This window comes from Meles meles, chromosome 14 (genome assembly GCF_922984935.1).
Source record: "Meles meles chromosome 14, mMelMel3.1 paternal haplotype, whole genome shotgun sequence".
NCBI classification, from domain to species: Eukaryota; Metazoa; Chordata; class Mammalia; order Carnivora; family Mustelidae; genus Meles; species Meles meles.
The window spans coordinates 37130477-37149365 of record NC_060079.1 but is presented as its reverse complement, the minus strand read 5'-3'; the positions used below and the strand labels follow the sequence as shown (position 1 = coordinate 37149365).

The 18889-nt window shown below is 38.7% G+C and overlaps 1 protein-coding gene across 5 annotated transcripts in view; it reads right to left on the bottom strand.

Moving 5' to 3' along the window:
• Positions 1-18273, bottom strand: part of PCDH17 (protocadherin 17) — a 99818-nt gene extending 81545 nt beyond the window's left edge. For all 5 annotated transcript variants that reach the window (XM_045978230.1, XM_045978232.1, XM_045978231.1 and 2 more), the window contains exon 1: positions 13277-18273. In XM_045978230.1, the coding sequence (XP_045834186.1) occupies positions 13277-15844 (2568 nt within the window). In that variant the 5' untranslated portion in view covers positions 15845-18273. The remainder of the gene's footprint in view (positions 1-13276) is intronic.
• Positions 18274-18889: the final 616 nt, after the last annotated feature.

The window sequence follows — 18889 nt, the reverse complement described above, 5'->3', positions numbered from 1 at the left end:
GGTTTATTACAATTAACCAACTGAAATGATATCTCCATTTTCCAATTATTTATATCATATTACCTGGGGATATTGAATCAGCGCTCTTTTCCTTTCCCACCCTTAGTGCCTTTCCATCACATCCTACACTTACACCAAACAAAACCCAAACTCTAATATCATTAAATAACAGATGTGTCCTGGGAGATTTGACATCTCTAGTTAAATGATGAGTGCTTAAAATGAAGCCCAACTTTACTGAGGCTCACTGAGAAACGCGTTAGTTCAAAGGTATTTGTTGAATAAGTTTAACTATAAATTTCCTTTCCTTATGTTATAAACTGATACGTTAGTCTATTTCTCTGACCTGCATAGGCTTAATATATAAGGAAGGTTTATCAAGTAGTTTAAAAAAACGGTATGCTCTAGGAGCACCTGGCTGGCTCACCTGGTAGTGTTAGACTCTTGATCTCAGGGTTGTGAGTTCAAGGCCCAAATTGGGCATAGAGTTTACTTAAAATAAATAAATAAATAAATGTTTTATTTACAGGAATGGCAGATGGAGGATTTTATCTCTACTATATCTCAGTAGAGCACATTCTTGTCCCAAGAATAAAAGTAAGGAATTATGAAAAGGTTTATTTCATTTCTTTTATATAAAAGAAATCAATATGTTATCTCTTAAAGTCTAGGTGAAAGAAAATCCAAAAAGCTTTTTATTTTAACTAATAAACAAGTTTCTCATGTATTAAATGCATTTTAATAATGCTAAAGATAATATTATTTAATCCAACCCTTCTCAAATTCAACTCACCCCTCTATAGCTCCACTATAGGAATCAACTATAGGCATCTGAGGTCTGAATGTACATATATATAGTTAAATATGTTAAATAGCTTAAGGTGATAAACAACACCATGGGCTCTTCTATATCTATATCTGTATCTATCTATCTATCTATCTATACATATATCTGCATTCTTTAAAAATATTTACATTAGATGCAAATGTACAACGTTCTTAAGGTATCCCTGTAAAAATATATTTTCTGAATGGATAGTGCAGAAAAGAGACTAGATGAAAAGAATAAGAAGAAAACAAATAGAACAAGTCAGCATAAGACACAAATAATAATTCCATTCCTTTTGTTTCAAACTATGTATTTTGATGATTTTTAAATATCTGAACAGCTTTTTGAAATTTCTAAACAAATAATATGTTTTCAGATTCTATGGTTTTATGTGAAGACTAATATAAATGCACAAAACCTGGTATATTTGTAGGACATTCACAGTTTTTCCAACATTGTTTAGAAGTCAGATTTCCAATAGATTTCTAAGCTGTATCCTTTTAAAAGAAAGCATGTATGATAGGTCAAGGAAAGCACATTCAGAGAAATGAGTAAAATTCAGACAGATTACGGACGATTATAGGCCCAGTTTCTGATCTACTGAGAGGGTATCTGCTCCCAGTACTCAGGCTTTTCTTAGTGACAGGAAAGCAAGACCCATCTGGAGACAGCAGCACCCATTGATGCTATGCCTTCTTTCCCCAAAATGCCAAGTATTCCAGAGTAAATTTATGGATGGGCTCAAACTATAATGTTTGGATAAATGTAGGTATAAATGTCCCTCTGAGAACTTGATATTTATTGGTTTATCTTATATAATATTTAACACCATAATCTTTCAGAAAACCTTTCTCTTATTTTTGAATGTTAACTGACAATAAATCCTAAACTTAAATTTGCATTTCAATGCTCCTTCCTATTATTTTTTCTTTCACTTTGTATCTCAACTATCTGGCAGTGGAGATAATTAGATTTTTAATATGGTTTGAAAGTTCATTCTGCTTGAAAACTTTATCAAACCTCCTTATTGTTTGATATGGATTTTGCAGTTAAGGTTTAAAATTCAGATAAATAGTAATTAAGTCCTAGAACAGCTTAAAGGTAGTAAATTATTTCAATCAAGAGCTTTTTAAATTATTTTGTTATTTATTAACTGAATTGATTATGGACTGAACAACCCTGCAGGTTGTAGATGTGTTTTAAATAACAATACTGAAATGGGCAACATACTGCTTAAGTAAATGCTTAGCTTATGTTTCCTCAATACGTGCATAAAAATGTCATACCACCTACATGAAGTAAATTCTGAAATTTTGAGAAAAATTTTGTAGGTTGGATTATTTTTATTATACACATTGATAATTGCCCTTAGTGATATCCTTTTCCCATTATCATATGGTGAATTGTTGATACAAAAGTGATTAAATCATAAAATTATATATTATCAAATACAAATAAAAATAGTCCCAAAATTACTATTTATGGTTTATCTGTAACTTCATTTCATTAAAAATGTCCCATAGATAAAATAATCACATTTTTCATAATAATTTACTAGAACTATATGATTCTTAAAACCTTAACAAAGAGACATAACGTTTGAATTGTATGGTTTTAATACTTTATAAAGCATATTAAGGAATAGGACAAAAGACAAATACTCTTTCCAACACCATTTGCTCTTAATATACTGTGTGTATCTATAATATACACATGCACACACATATATACATATGTGTATATATATATATATACATGTGTACATATATATATAAACGAATTCACTGAAAGCTTGATACTCATAATTGTGAACTTTGATCACTTTTTTCCCATGAACTTGTACTAGTATCAATAGAATTGTATAAGAATTTTCATTGTGGTTATTAAGAAGGTAACAATTATAAATAAAAATTATCAAAACATGCCACCTTCAAATAAATTGTTTACCAGCATGTTTATATATAAATAATATCTTAGACTTTAACCTCTGTAATTTCTAGGTTTGAATCTAATCTCCAGCTCATATCCGATCGGTGATCATAGGATTACAAAGAATCCATATTTTTAGATCCTTACTATGTATTAGAAAACATGCTAGGTTCTCCCAACTACAGCAACAAGCAAGATGTATATATGGTCTCTGTCCTCCAATATTCAGCTATTTAAGCTGCTAATTGACAAATTAGCTTTGCCTATAGTTATAACATTGATCCGGAGTTTTAAAACTGTTGAGATTTAATAATATTCATTATTTTGTGTGTAGATCAATTAGTTCTTTACAGGAACAAAGTCTATGTACCACAACCCAAGAAAGAACGAATGGAAATAGGGTGTTAAGTCTCCCGTCATCCAGTCTCAATATCTTTATTACAGCTTTTAAAAATTCCTATGCATTAAGCAGCTTTAGGATCAAGCATAGAAGAAAAAATACTTGCACTGACTTCTGCTGATTAAATATTATTTTACAGTTCAAAAGACTGCTTTTTTTATTATTTTTACTTCCAGTCTGTCCTGCTTTCTTCAACACTGCCAAGTGGTCCTACTACCATGTACTTCAAACTTAACCAGGCAACAGAGGAGCGTGAGGGAAAATATTATCTACCCCTTTGCTAAAACGTTACATGTCAACTTTCGCCTAAGGCAAAATTTAATGGCTGACTTGTGGATCTTCATTTCTAGAGATTTACTGTGGAAACACTGACATAACCTTTAACCAGAGCAAACAGAGCCACTCTAATAAGCAGGCAACACCAAACCTAAAAATGTACGAGGAACAGAAAGATCCTGGCAGGAATTAATCTGCCATTTTCACACATCTGCCCGAGGGAGGTATTGTAATTGCAAAAATTTACTCTAAGACTGCTGAGACTCATAGTAATTATGTTTCTTTTTTTTTTTTTTAATAGAAATAGCCACAGGTGGTAACAAATTGGGTTTTGAGATGGGGAACTGGGCATGCATTCTAACCCAAATTACTATGTAATTGTCTTGATTATAAAAAAAAAATGCAGAAAGTCTATTGCTCAAAATCAGAAAAAAGAAATTCTCCTTAAATGTATTCCTTGTCTTTTAGTTTAGTTTCTCTCCACTTAGGCATATAGCTTCATTTGTTGGTATTGGCCCATCTGATATCAGGGCCACACCATAGAATAGGCTTTTGCCAATAACCCTTAGAAATTCCTCTGAGTGGAAAAAAAAAAAAAAAAGAAATTCCTCTGAGTGGGATTTGTGTAATAGGATAATTCACTTATTTCCTGCCTTATTATCATCTACAGATAAATAGTAGCTTTCCTAGAAGGTCAGGATCTGGAAATGTAGCTAATAATTACTATTATCCGTGTATCTGCCAATGCTAAAAGTGCAAAGTTATAAACTTTTTATTTCAATCTATGTGTTGTGTTAAAATGATTGTTATTTCACTCACACACACACACACACACACACACACACGTGCTTTCAATAACCCTTTATCTTTCTCTACAGTTGGATTCATGCATTAGCATCAACATATTATCATTGTTTTTTAAAACTGCAAATATATTTCTGGCATACCATGCCAAGTAAGATTCCAATTGTCAAGTGTGCCTCCAAACTTTCTTAATCAGGAAATTCTGATTTAATCAACCAAGATTAAAATTAGACATTAGGCACTGGCTTAAAACAAAACAAAACAAAATTCATTAATGTAACAGGAGGTCACACAAAGCTTAAAATAATAATAAAAATAAATCAATCAAGTGTCTTGCCTTGAAATTACATGAGGGTAAGTTTGTATGTAGTCTTTAATTCCATCTTAATGATAATAATAATAATAAAGATAAATGATTGATTTCTCTTTTATTTTTCATGACTTATAACTCCCCTTATTTATATTCTTAATGCAGTAAGTTGATTTGGGATGAACTATTTTGAAATAGATGCAAAACTGCAAAAGCAAAATAGAAAGCAAGACTTATGTGTTCCAAGAGGACACCACAATAAATTCACCAATATTTAGAAAATATTCCATTTTTTGCTGACATAACCATGGAAATCAAAGCAAGTTATTTTTAAGGTTGTTTGGAAAGTTTTTATGACAAATCTTTATACAAAGATATGTCATTAAGCAATTATCAGGTCTGAGATGGAAAATAACCCCTTTTGGAACTAACTCTCTTTTTCCCCTCCCCAATACTAGATGGTAATATTTTTTCCCTAGTAACTTTTGCTGAGACTTTAAGTACATTTTATCTCAAACATTCTAATTTCTTATTGTCATATCATCTACTGAAATGGAGATATTGGCAAAAAAAGCACATATTGTCCACTGTACACTCTGGTAAGAAAATGCTTCTCATGGTAATCATAGGTGAATTTTTTTTATAGATATCAGTTCTGCATATTGGAATTGCTCTGGCAAAAAATCTATTGAATATTCAGTCATAAAACAATCTCAGTTTACTCTGATAAATTATGTTGTGTGAAAAATAAAATAAACAGCTTTAAGCAAAGTCATTTATACTAGGGTCTGTGAATTGAAAAGAAAAGAAATATATCTTGAAGGTAAAAACTATCATTTCAGGTTTCAAAACTGATGAAAGTGTTCATCCTGCAAATAAATATTGAGGAATTTGTCTAAGACACAGATAGTATAAGATTAGGCAATAGAAATAAGAAAGCTATTTAAGCCACTGTGACCATTTCTGCCTATAATAAAATACCTGTTGCATTGTCACTTTATAAAAGGAAGCTATTGGAATTTAGGAAATATGTGTATATTTCAACTTGAGTTTTATTGAATTTCATGGCATGAAAATCCTAGGTGTAATTGTAATCCAATCACTGTTCAGAGGGTTTATTAATGATTCAGGCAGAAATACTGTAAAGAGGTATATCAATTGCTGACTTATACTTAAATTACATTTTTTAAAAGTTACCACCAAAAGAAATGGAAGAAAACATCTCTAAAGAACCATACTTGTTAGAAAGAAATTTAGTCACCTTGTAAGTTAAATACGTTTTTTGAAAAAATATATATGCCACTAAAATAACATTGGAATTTTTCTGAATATAAAGTCATTATCTACATTATGTATTAATATAATTTACAACATGTAACCAGTGTCTCTTAAAAACAATATATATCTACAAAAACAATTATAAAGGTATAGCTTTGAAAACTTGAAATAGAGTTTTAATGTTCTCACTTTCAAATTCTACAAAGGCTGCTTTCAGCTGATAAAGAAAGTAAACAAGAAGTTGTCTTTTATATGGTTCTTTTAATGTGTTCCACTAATTAAAAATCAATCAGAAACATAAGTTAAAAAAAATAATAATATTGTTCAGACAGGGTGGATTCCAGAGCCAAAAAAGCCTACATGATTATACTTAATCTGTATCTTGCCCATTTTGCATCCAATATATATATGGTTCTTGAATATATTATTGAGTAGAAATCTAAAGAAAATAACATGTCTCTAAATATTTCAAAATGACTAAAAAAATGCATTTCTAATACCATTAAATTATTTTAATATATTCCATTCCTCTAATCAAACCAAAGTCTATTTATGTAGATTAGTTACATCTAAAGTCTCATTCATCCAACCTGTATTTATCCTTTGATCACAAAGCTTGTTAACTTAAATGGTCTTTTATTGTTATGATTCATTTTCCCATAATTATGCTGTTTAACTGCCTTATTTTTTGAATAAATATATGCAAACGCGCCAATCATATTCAGCACAGTTATGCTGGATGCTCAATGAACTGTAAGAGCCATTTCACTACAATAAAACTGCCTGGAATAGATCCAGGGCAAGGCCTACAAATACCAGTAATCAGAATGTCACTAAGACCAGAAAGGATAGAAGTGTGTCACATGTATATCAATAGATTCTCTCAAACACTGTCTGAAACCAATTTTACAGTCTATCACTAGAAGAACTTTGTGCATACAAGGGAAAGATGCCACCCACACAGCCACAATTTTGCATCTGTATTTGTGTCTTTTTTCTTTTTTCTTTTTTCTTTTTTGGCTTTACCTTAAAAATACTGAATTTCTACAGTAGCTAGGAAGCACAAGCAAACTTCTGCTTAGTCACAGCTGGGAATGTTGATGTCATTAAGGACTTCTTTATTATAGATAATTTATTTCAGGAGACCAGAGGATAGCAATATATCACTGTCAAAGCTGGTGGTGAAAGCTATGACTAACCGTAAAATACTGTGTGCCGCTGAAGGAAACTCTTGTCAATGTCTCCTTTGCTAACATAGGTCGACAATAGATTAGTGTAGGCCTGATGAACTTTAAAAGTGTATTGTAGGTGGGTGGCAGAAGTCACAGTATCTTCAAATTGATGGGCAAAATGAACTTCATGCCATTCTCTAACAAATATACAGTCATTGGTTAAAGGAATTCAGTACAGGGGAAAAAAAAAAAACCTTCCCTAATGACTTTACTAAAATACGACTTTAAGATAATGCCCTGTGGGATTTATTAAACAGAAGTATCACTGAAGGGAATACATTCTGGAGCAATGACTAATATCATAATTAGCAGGTGCATTTGTAAGAATTTACCCACTATTGAGTATATTGCAAGGCTTCTCAGCATAAGGGAGTTAAGTTTTACTTCCTAACTGGCATGAGCATGGTTCTAGCGGCCTCATCTTTCCCCTGAGGTTGTTTTGTCACCAGGATCAAGATGTATATTCTCACAATATCTCCAACCATCCCACCATCCTTCCAAAAGAATCAGAAACTTGGATGAAAATTTTTTTCTCTTCATCTACATAAACTCCAACCAATTGTACACTGAAGGCCAGTCGTTGCTCAACTTATTCTCTGCTCTAGAATGACTGGTTCTACTTCAAGGAACTTGAAAATGTTTGAAGTTTGAAAACAGTGCAATCATCAAGTTTTACCATATTTTTAGAGAAAAAGGAAGGTCTAACTTCATCTTAGAAAAGAGGAGAGCTGCCTTGGAACTAAACAAGTATAAAATGGGCTAATATCTGTGCTTGAGTATTTATATACATGATATGGGAAATATAAAGAGATAGATACACGAATATACATACTTTAATTTTGCCAAGAAGTTTTTTGATTCACATTTTCATAAATATATTCAGAGCCAACTTTCACTGCAATAAGTACATATAATCCTTTAATAATTTTAACAAAATATTTTCTTAATTTATAACTTTTATTTTTATAGATATATTTCTATTACATTGTATTACATAAGCAGCACTAACAGTAAAAACTTTGAAGCCCGATAGTGGTAATGAAACATTAGAAAATATAAATATTATATTTGTAAATAGTATTAAATACTTATCTGTAGATTTTTAAGTTTTTTTAAATTTTAAATATGTGCATTTCTTAATCTTTTAATGAGGTATTGAGATTATTTTAAGGGAGCCAACTTATTTTAACCTCATATATAAATCTATATGCACTGTAAAAAAGTGAATAATATATAACTTCAACTTTATTAAGAAAAGCTTCTGGAATTATGTTTGTTTTTTTAATTTTTTGAATGTGTTTTGAACAATATGGTCACAGGTGATTGATAATGTTTTAGAACATGGAAATTTTTTTCTTCACTAAAAAATATGTTCAAGCAATTAAGATTGGAATTTTAGGACATGCTTATCTATGATGTAATAATTTTCATTATCACATACAGCCTTAAATAAAATGAAGATGCCGAGATTAAAATTCCAAAATCCTCTATGTAGACTTGGATATGATAATATTTATCGAGATTATAAAATTCACTCATAGAACTTAAGTAAAATTATAAACTCATTCATATGCTCAGAAAATTTTTAAAATTATCCTACTCTTACATTTTTAAAAGACTGATGAATTATCATCTTGGTGAAAGGATGATGAAATATTTTACCTGGCTGGCATTTTGGAAATTTTGTTGAAAACTAAAAACTAATGGATGTAGAGGTTATTACCTCTGAGTAGGTGTATCAACTAATCGTAAAAATAAGGTTCTCAGGTTTCGAATTCATATAATTAAAAAAATATATACTTTTGTGTTTTCATTTATTGCAAAATAAACAAATGCACCCAAATTCACATTGGAGCTGAGATTTTCATGGGTGCACACAAAACTAAGAATAAAAGTAACAATGTATTAAAAATGATGATAATAATTTGAATTTTAAACTCTTCTTCAAAGAAACGCAAAACACCTTGAGGCTGATTATCTTTTAATTTAGCTTTATTGTATCTTATTTATACTATTTTTAATATATGGTAAAACAGAAAAATGTGCTATGATTATGTACTCATGTTAAAGCAGAAATTAATCCTTCCATCTTTTAAAAATTAAAAAAAAAAGACAAGTGGAGAAGACACTCTTGGAGGCCTGCTATGGGAGACATCCCCTTCCTTAGTCCATCTTATAAGTAGAGATGTATATAGTGTTTATGAAAATGAGGGTTTATAACTAATCAAATTGTGCTATCTTAGAACAACATTGCAGAAAATTAACCTCAAAATTATATATGAAGAAAGAAATTGTTCACACATTTTATGTTTGTTACTGAAATCCTAACATACTAGAATATGAAGTTTTAAAGTTCACGATCTTGGGAGCTCATCAGAGTCCCTATCGTCAGCAATCTCTTGCGTTAGAGATGTGGGACTAAAGACAGACAACAGATAATGTTGCTAGTAAAGATATACTTTTTCTTTCACCTTTTCATTCTAAAATACTGAGTTTATTTTCTATGCTATGCTACTTTATTCCTCTATGCTGCAATCTCATTTTTATATATTTGGACTGACTGTATTTACCATGCATTTAATTCCTTTTTATTGAAAAGGCCATGCACATATATCAAAAGGATTTTCTCGTCCTAGCATAAAAAGTCTAAAGTCAATCCTAATGTGAATCTTTTGAAATTGAACTATAAAACACCACATGAGAATGTGTTCTTTTTTAAAATTTATTTTAGTAGATCTTATTCTGCTGGCTCAATATATTTTCTTCTATGAGTTCATATTAAAATGACTTGCAGTAATGCTACAAAAAAATCTGAAAACACAGATGTTCAAACAAAACTGGAAATTCTCCCAACAGTGAAGAAGTCCCCAGCCTCTTCTCAGCTAGGCCTTCGTTGAAAACACCTGTTGAGAAGTTACTCCGAGACTGAACAAATAATTCTTGATAAGGCTTGATATGCAGTAACTCGTGACAATTAGTAATGATCCCTACTTGATTTTAGATTCTCATGTTAACATATGAGATAATTCAGATGAAAATTACTCCCATGAAAAGTGCTGTTATAAATTTGTATAATAATCTATTTCCCTTACCTACCACAAAATCTGTGATCCTACTTTTAAATTTGAATGTTACAGCTTTAAAATGAATAAAACGTTTAATTATAACAATGTATTATGACTCACATTATTGAAGATATTTTAATCACTAGTCTATTATTTAGACACATCTCAGACTGACTTTACATCATCTGAGAAACTTGTAAAAACCTTGAAATAAAATCTCTTCTCACAAACCACTATTTCTACATACTGATTACATGTGTAACCAGCTTACATGATTGTTCTGTTTTCACTTAATAAAAATACTCTTATGCCCAAGAAACTACAGATCTTAACCTTAAAATTTAGACCCTGTGACTCACACAATATCATTTGATATTTTTAAAAAAAACTTAATTTAAGCTGCAATATGAGTTTTCTACATCCTGAAATTCTTAAATTTCATACCAGTGTATCTCAAAACAATGACGAAATACATTTCACTCCATCAATAGAAATACACTGTGCACCTTCTAAATAGCACAAACATGGTGGAAAATAAAGCTAAAGCAGACCTAGTAGGTGCTAGTCCAAGTGCACTCCATGGATTAAAATACTGCTTTCAGAAGTACAAGTGAGATTAGTAGTGTGTTTCCTTAGCAGGCTGTGTTAAATATACACACTAATAAATGCACTTCAAAACAAGGTTATGGATACCTGGGCACTTGAATTTAAGCATGTCACTTCAGCACAAAGTGTTTGCAGCACGCTAGTTTAAAGAAAAAGAGGAAAGGAGGGTCACTATAGTTATTTAACTCTGTTGTCAACAATGGGTACTGAGAAGAACCTGATATATATTTAAGAGGAAATTAACATATTAGGAATTTACAAAGCATTCTTTATAAGACTGCAAAAACTCAGTAGGAAAAAAAAAAGAAGAGGAAGAGGAGTGCCTGTTTTGACAGTTTAAATCGAGGGTATTTCTAGGGCAGGAACAATATGTAACATCGAGTCACCTTGGAAAAAATGTCAAGAACTTAAAAACTGAAAGTTTTTCTGTGTTTTTATGGCATGGATTAAGATTCTAGAAGAAAGGGAATGACAAGGAAGTTTGTCTTTTGTTTTCTTTTTAAATTTTCTGTCTCTTTCCCTGCACATGTAAGATTTGCTTTGGCTTAGGTTTTACTGCTGAGAGGAATCATCATCATCATCCTCATTATCATCATCATCACCATCATCACCAACACCATCATCCGTTCCTCAAGCAATGAAGAGCTTAAAGAACAGCATGGTGTAAATACAATATAGGTACCCCTGTCCCTTGAAACCTTCTGGATACTTCCATTCAAAGTTGTTCCTCACTAATCTGACCGAGGAACCAGGCTTGCTAACATTCTACTATACCAACTTCATTTTTACTGGAACCTAAATAAGAATTCAACTAAAAGCACTTGAAATGGAAAATTAAACATTTACTCTTGTGATATATTTGTAACTGTCAATAGTGAAAATAGAAAAAAGGTATTTAACATATGTATATATATAAAATGATTGCAAAAGATCTATAAATACATACTTCAACATACCTCCCTAAAGAGATTATCATAAATACCAGTATGCAGTCACAGAAAGACTTTCATAGAAACCATAGTATTTTTCAAGGAATATATTTCTTGCTCAATCTTTTATAGACATCAAAAAAACATGATTACTGGTATACAGTAGACACACTTAAAAGTGGGATTTAATATTACAATTGATACTTAAGTATTCAGTAGCACCAAGTAAAAGACTCTGTTTTACAAGGGCATTATACTATTATAAGAAAATACATTTTACTAACTTTTTAGCATTTGCTATACTTATGTTAGAAAGGATAAGGTTATGAAATTTTACTATTCATTTTAATAATAAAAACATTACTGAGTCAAGTGTCATTAAAAGGTATTTGCTTTTCAAAGCATAAAATTATGAACCAATTATCTTCATTTGCCCCAAACTAATCTTCCTCCCAAAGTGTCACTTTTAGTTAAACTCAATTTTGAATTTCAAGTAGTGCTCATCCAGAGTAATTTGTAGCAACATGCATTTATAATAAGCAAGAATTAAGTTTTTCTGTGACACAACTTAATAGTGGATAAAAGAAGCTAGGGAGTGAGTACAGTCACCAGCTATTGTTAGAATCTATGTCCGTGGGTCAGTCATCTAGGATTTTTTTTTTAAATATATCAATAACTTTGCATTATACTATCTAAAATATATTAAATATCACGCAGACATACTGAAAATACATAATATACAAACTAAATGCATCCTGAAATTCTTTTTGGTGCATCAAGTGCCTTTACTGCCAACTTTGCCTCCAGTTTTCAACCATATAAAGTGAGTCTGTGACCTTCTGGTGCACTCTCTTTTTCCTCAATGACTCCAAGAAACAGATCAGGACAAAATAAATATAAGCTTTTCATAGACAGGTAATGGTCATTATCCAGAGCCTACATTCATTCAAATTTTGAAAGAGCGTCAGAGGATAATTCACATATTAGAAGCTTAAACTATGCTAAGACATCATGATGCAGTTTCTGCTGTAAAGAATAAATCAGATTCATATTCTTTAAAAACACTTTTTAAAATATAAAACTTACTTTTCTGGTGGAGGACTGAAAACTTAGCTCAGATTCAGGCTCTGGAATTCTGACTAGTTGCTCTTTTTGTTTTTGAAAAAGTTAACTTCTGAGTATTTGAGTATACATTTCTTTCATTTTTGGCATCAGATTTTTTAAAACAGAATTAAAAAGCAAATTCAACTAAAATGTTTTCTTTCCTACTCTGGGAATCCTTTGTTATGGAGAGAAATGCAGACCCATGAATAAAACTAAAGTAAAATAAACTCTAAATAGTGAACACTGCTAACATTTTAAGCCTACAAAAATAAACTTTAAAATACAGCAGAAGTAAGACATTCACACCTTTTAGATTTTAGACTATTTACATGGGAGGGGTTATGTATATAGAATATGTTGTACACTTGGTGGCAAAAGTGTAAACCATTTTCACTTAAAAATGTTTCCCTCTCACTGCGGCTGGCAGTGTGGCTTTGTCCTGTTTCAAAGGTTTCAGGACAGCTCCAAAAACCAGCAATAAAGTACAGTCCCAGTTAGGCTAAAAGTCTCTTACCTGAATTATGGACATCCGAGTGGCAGGGGTCTCGCTTGCATTAGTCCCTTGTCCCGTGAAGCTCGTGTGGCAGCCCGCGTGCCCCTGAGGAACAGTCAGGTTGTTGGAGGCCGGTTTGAGATACATCACCTCTGACCGGGGCGAGCTAAGGGGCAGGCGGGTCTGGTAGTCGAAGTACATAGGGGAGGTGGCCAGGGAGGGGCTGCTCACCACGTTCATGACGTTCATGGCGTTCCTCTCTTCCACCTCGCTCTGCACCAGCATAATATCGTTTTTGTTGATCTTTTTCTTCTTGCCCTTGCCCCCGCCCAGCTGCGGGTGGCTGTACTCGGCGATGCGGCAGTTGTAAGTGCGAATCTCCTTGTTCTCGCGCTTGCACTTGACGGCAATGGTGATCATGGCCGCTAGGAGAATGATGGAGATAGTGCTCAGAGTCACGATGAGCGGCAGCGACATGTCCCAGTGGTGCTGCTCGCCGTTTACCCGGGGAACGCCTTCGGGCAAGGAGCCGCTCACCGAGCGGATGATGAGCTTGGCCACCGCCGACAGGGTGGGCTTCCCGTGGTCCGTCACCTTCACTACCAGCTCCACCACTGGCGTCACGTCCTCCCAGAAGGGGTGCAGCGTGCGGATCTCGCCGCTGGAGGGATCGATTTCAAACAGGTGGTCGTCGTTTCCGTCTACGATCTCGTAGGTGAGGCGCCCACTCTCGCCGAAGTCACTGTCTAGGGCGCGTACAGTGCTCACCAGGTAGCCCAGGCCAGCGTTGCGCGGGACCTGCAGCTCGGCCGTGTCGTTCTGCAGCGTGGGCAGCACGATCACCGGCGCGTTGTCATTCACGTCTAGCACCGTCACCCTCACAGTTGCATTGCTCTCCAAGTGCGCGGGCGCCCCCGAGTCCTTAGCAAGCACCTTGAACTCGAAAGCCTTGGTCTGCTCGTAGTTAAAGGAGCGCAGGGCATAGATGGCCCCGTTGGTGGGGTTCACAGACACATAGGTGTAGATGGACACGTCGCCGATATGCGAGGGCAGGATGGAGTAGGACACTGTGCCGTTTTGGCCCAGGTCGGGATCCTGGGCAAGCACGGAGCCCAGATACTCTCCTGGGATGTTGTTTTCGTGCACCTGCAGCACATAGAGTCCCTTGGTGAAACGAGGAGGGTTGTCGTTCTCGTCCAGAATCTTGACAGCGAACGACTTGGTGGAGTTGAGAGGAGGCGAGCCCCCGTCCCGAGCCACGATTGTCACGTTGTACTCGTCCTGGGTCTCCCGGTCCAGCGGGCGGTCAGTCACCACCGTGTAGAAGTTGTCATAGTTCTCCTCAAGCTTGAAGGGCACAGAACCTCCGGGCCCGCCCAGGCCGCCACCGCCGCCGGTCCCCCCTCCGCCCAGCACCCTGCACTGCAGCTGCCCGTTCTTGCCCGAGTCCCGGTCAGTGACCCGCACTAGGGCTATGACGGTGCCGGGCGGGGCGGCCTCGCTCAGCGCCCCCTGGCGCACGGAGACGAAACCGATGGACGGCGCGTTGTCGTTGCGGTCTATGAGCTTGACAGTGACCTTGCAGTGGGCCGGGATGGGGTTAGGCCCCAAGTCTCGGGCCTGTACGTCGATCTCCAGCATCCCATTCTCCTCATAGTCCAAGTTGCCCTTGACACGAATCAGGCCGGTCTTGGGGTCGATGGAGAAGAGCTCCCTTACGCGGTCAGGCACGTAGCTGCTGAAGGAATAGAGTACTTCACCATTGGGACCCTCGTCTGCGTCGGTGGCGTTCAGATCAATGACCACGGTGCCCAGTGGGGCATTCTCTGGCAGCTCCACCAGGTAGGAGGGCGCCTCGAAGACCGGACTGTTGTCATTAGAGTCTATCACCTTCACGTTGATTTGCACAGTGGCGGATCTCGGCGGCTCGCCGCCGTCTAGGGCGGTCAGTACAAGCGTGTGGTGGTTCTGTTGCTCGCGGTCCAGCGCCTTCTGAATTACCAGCTCTGGGAACTTGGTGCCGTCGCCGCGGGACTTGACGTCCAGCGCGAAGAGCCCGTGGTCGTCGCGCGTCAGCAGATAGGTGCGGAGCCCATTCTCGCCGGCGTCCGGGTCATGTGCACTGGTGAGAGGGAAGCGGGTGCCAGGCGCTGCGTTCTCCGAGATGTCCATCTCAATCTGGTCCGAGGGAAAGGAGGGAGCATTGTCGTTGATGTCCTGGATCTCCACCTTGATCATGCAGATTTCCTTGTCGTTGGCGAACACCTCGAGGGACAGCTGGCACTTGGTGTTGTGGCGGCACAGGGACTCGCGGTCGATGCGCTGCTTGGTGTAGAGGAGCCCGCTGTCCGCGTCCACGTCCAGCAGGTGCGGCGCTGAGTTCTCCAGCACTCGGTAGCTACCCGACTTGCTTCGCCCGCCGCCGCCGCCGCGCTCTGCGGGCGGAAGCCCCGGCTGCAGTCTAGCATCCTTGCCGATGTTGCCGATCACCGTGCCGGCCCCTTGTTCCTCCGGCACCGAGTAGTTGAGGTTTTTGAGCGTCAGGGCAGGGGCCCATAGGAGGAAACAGCAACAGATGGAAAGGTACATCCCAGACCGGTGGGGTGGGGGCAGGAGCAGCCGGACTGGAGGGGCGAGCGAGTGGGAGCGCGCCAGCCTGGGGCTCGGGCGCAGCGTGCGCGCGCGACACGAGCCACAAGTCTGTGGGTCCTTCCTTCCCTCTGCTCCTGGGCTGCGGCAGCCGGCGGTTTCCTTATTCCGCTCAAGTTCCCCGAACCTGTTGATCTACAGCATCCGCACTGGGCGAGAAGCGGCGGCGCAGCGAAGCTGCAGGGGCACGGAGCAAGGCGGCGGCTCCCTGCGACTGGGGGCGAGCCCGGGGCTTTGTCTCTCCCGCCGGGACTAGGGGCGACTCAAAGTTGAGCGATGAAGCCAGCGATAAGATGGAAATCGCGTCTAGAAGGGGTGGTGAAGAATCGGTAGATTTTCCTGGCTCCCGCTAGGGCGCTGCAAATCCACTCCCGCGGTGGGCACCGGAATACTCTTCACATCGGGTGGGGGAGGGAGCGGGGAGGTGTGTCTTGAGGCAGATGGGAAAGTGAAATCCTTACTTGTTTCCCGTCTCCTGGATGAAATTGATGGGGATGAGGAGCAACGGAGAGAGAATCTGGTATATTTTGAAGCTTCGCCGGAGCCCGGTGAAATGTCTGCTGGCTTCGCGGGCTGTTCGGTTTTCAGGCAGTGTTTTGCTGCATTTAGAGATCTAATCTTGCATTGCTGGCTGAGGCAGAGGCGGCAGCGGACTGCATCTCCCTGCCAAGCGTATTTTTTTCCTCTCTCTCCTTTCGGAGCAGTCAAAGGGAGGGGAGGAAATGCAGCGCAAAGAACTAGTGTCCGGATTTGTAGTTTCCTCCCTCCACCAGGCTCCTCCCTCTCTTCCTCGGAAAAGGCTCTCCCCCGAAGTCAGGAAAGCCACAGCCAGATCAGCGTTTGCGGCGTGAGTCTATTGGGGGGGGGGGGGGGGGGGCGTATATAGCTCTCTCCGCCTCTGTTCGTAGAACACACACTCTGTGATTTCTCTATGCCAAGCCAGTAGCCGCCGCTACCATCCCATTCTCTCCGCGAGAGCAAGGACTTCTCTCGATGCAGTTTAATTCCAGTTTGCTTTTCTTCCCAGGCGAAAGAAAATCAACAGGCAACTCATGGTTGGATGTGCAGATTTGAAGGGGGGAGGGGGAGGCGGAATAAAAAGGAAGGGGGAGCCACCCTCCCAGTCCTCGCACACACACTCTCCCTGTCTCTCGCTAGAAGGGAAACAGTCTCTGCATTCACAGGGCTGGGCTGTCAAGTGCCTCTCTTTTCTTTCTATTCAGCATCTCCTTCCAATAGCCCTGCCTCCCAGTCCTCTTCATCTAGAAAGGAAAACCTTGGCGAGGAATAAAAGTGGTGAATATTTGAAGCGAATAAAGTGCGAGGTTTTTTTCCCCCGTCAATTTTTTTTTTTTTTTTTTAATAGTAGGAGTGGGCTGGATGAAAGAAACACATCAAGGTTTGGCGTGATGCATTCTGCAGTCTCGCTCTCACACAGTCTCTCTGGGCGACTCGAGGGGGGCAGGGGTGAGGAGCTGCGGCCGCGGCGGTCCAGCCAGGGGCGCCCACCCCCTCGAGAGCGACCTCCGAGGGGATGTTAGGCACAGGTCTGTCTACACATTATTTCGGGTTCTCGAGGCGCCTCGACATACGGGAATGACACATCCAGAAATGCAGGTGTTCCGATCTGCCCGATGAGTCAGAAGCAGTGGAACGAATCGAATTCACTCTCGCCTCATGGTCCTCCCTTCACAGACATTAGTTGCGGCTTCTTCCTAACGCTTTCTCTCTGACTCACTCTATAGAAAGAAAAGCCAGATTCATGTCTTGGAGGAAAAGAAAAAGCGAGAGAAAAGGGAGGGAGGGAAGGAGGAAGGTGTAGCTGAATGCAGCAGCACTTTTACTCTACCTCTTTCTGCCGGGGTCCGAGGGTCTGGAAAACAAGGCGTCTGTTTTGCTAGGTGTATTTATTTTTTTATTTATTTGTCTAAAAAAAAAAAAAAAAAAAAAACCTTTCCTTTTGATGAGGCGTGAGGAACCCCCAAATCTTTCAGAGTCTTGGGGGAAAAAAAAAAAGAAAAAAAATCAGGATTCCAGTGACTGTTCACAGCTTAGCCCCGCATCATAGTTCATGATTTTCCTCTCAATGTTCTCTATTCACAAAGTCCAGCACCGGTGTGCATAGTTAATTGTGCAGTCCGTTGTGGAGGGTTTTTTGTTTTTTTTTTTTTCCTCCTTTTCTGTCACGGGTGGTCTCTTTTAATCTGGTGCCTGTCAGGATCAGCTCATAGCCTGCGAAAGACGTGCGGATTTCAAAGCAAATAAATCCATCTCCGCAAGTAAAGCATCGGAGGAAATGAAAGGTGAAAATTCAACAGTTGGAGTAGCGTCTCCCCAGCCGCCCTCCGTCGCTGCCGCATCCGCGGGGCTCGCAGTCCCAGTTCTCTCCCCAGCGCCTCTTGCTGACTGACTCTATTCACCTCACGCCGCCGCTTAAACATTGATACTGATTCCCTGCCAGCCAATCCGCGTGAGGAACAAGGCCCTGCCTCCTCGGCCCACACCCAATAGGAGACGGCAAAGAGACTGGCGGGGGCGGAGCCAGGAGCCCCAGCTCTTCAGAGTCATTGATTAGATCAGTTAGATGGGAGACCAGCTCAGCTACCGGAGCCCCCCGCTCCACCTTGGCGGCGGCGCCTAGGGCCTCCTCGCCGGGTGTCCCGAGTCTTTAAACTAATGGGAGAAGCTCCTCCACCGTCTTCCTCCAGAAAAAGGAGACTTAAAAGGAAAAAAAAGTTTGATAGAGATTTATTATTTTTTTTTCTCCATGTATACAGGAAACTGAATCGCAGAGTGCTTGCAGAATAAGGTAGCTGCGGTCTTCCCGATGGGTTCTCTCTACACACACACACACACACACACAGGCACCAAACAAGAGAAGAGCAGATCTTCTGGCTGCTTGTGGATCTGTCTAAATGTGGTGCAGAGGGATGTGTGTGTGTGTGTGTGTGTGTGTGTGTGTGTGCGCGTGTGTGTGTACTCGCG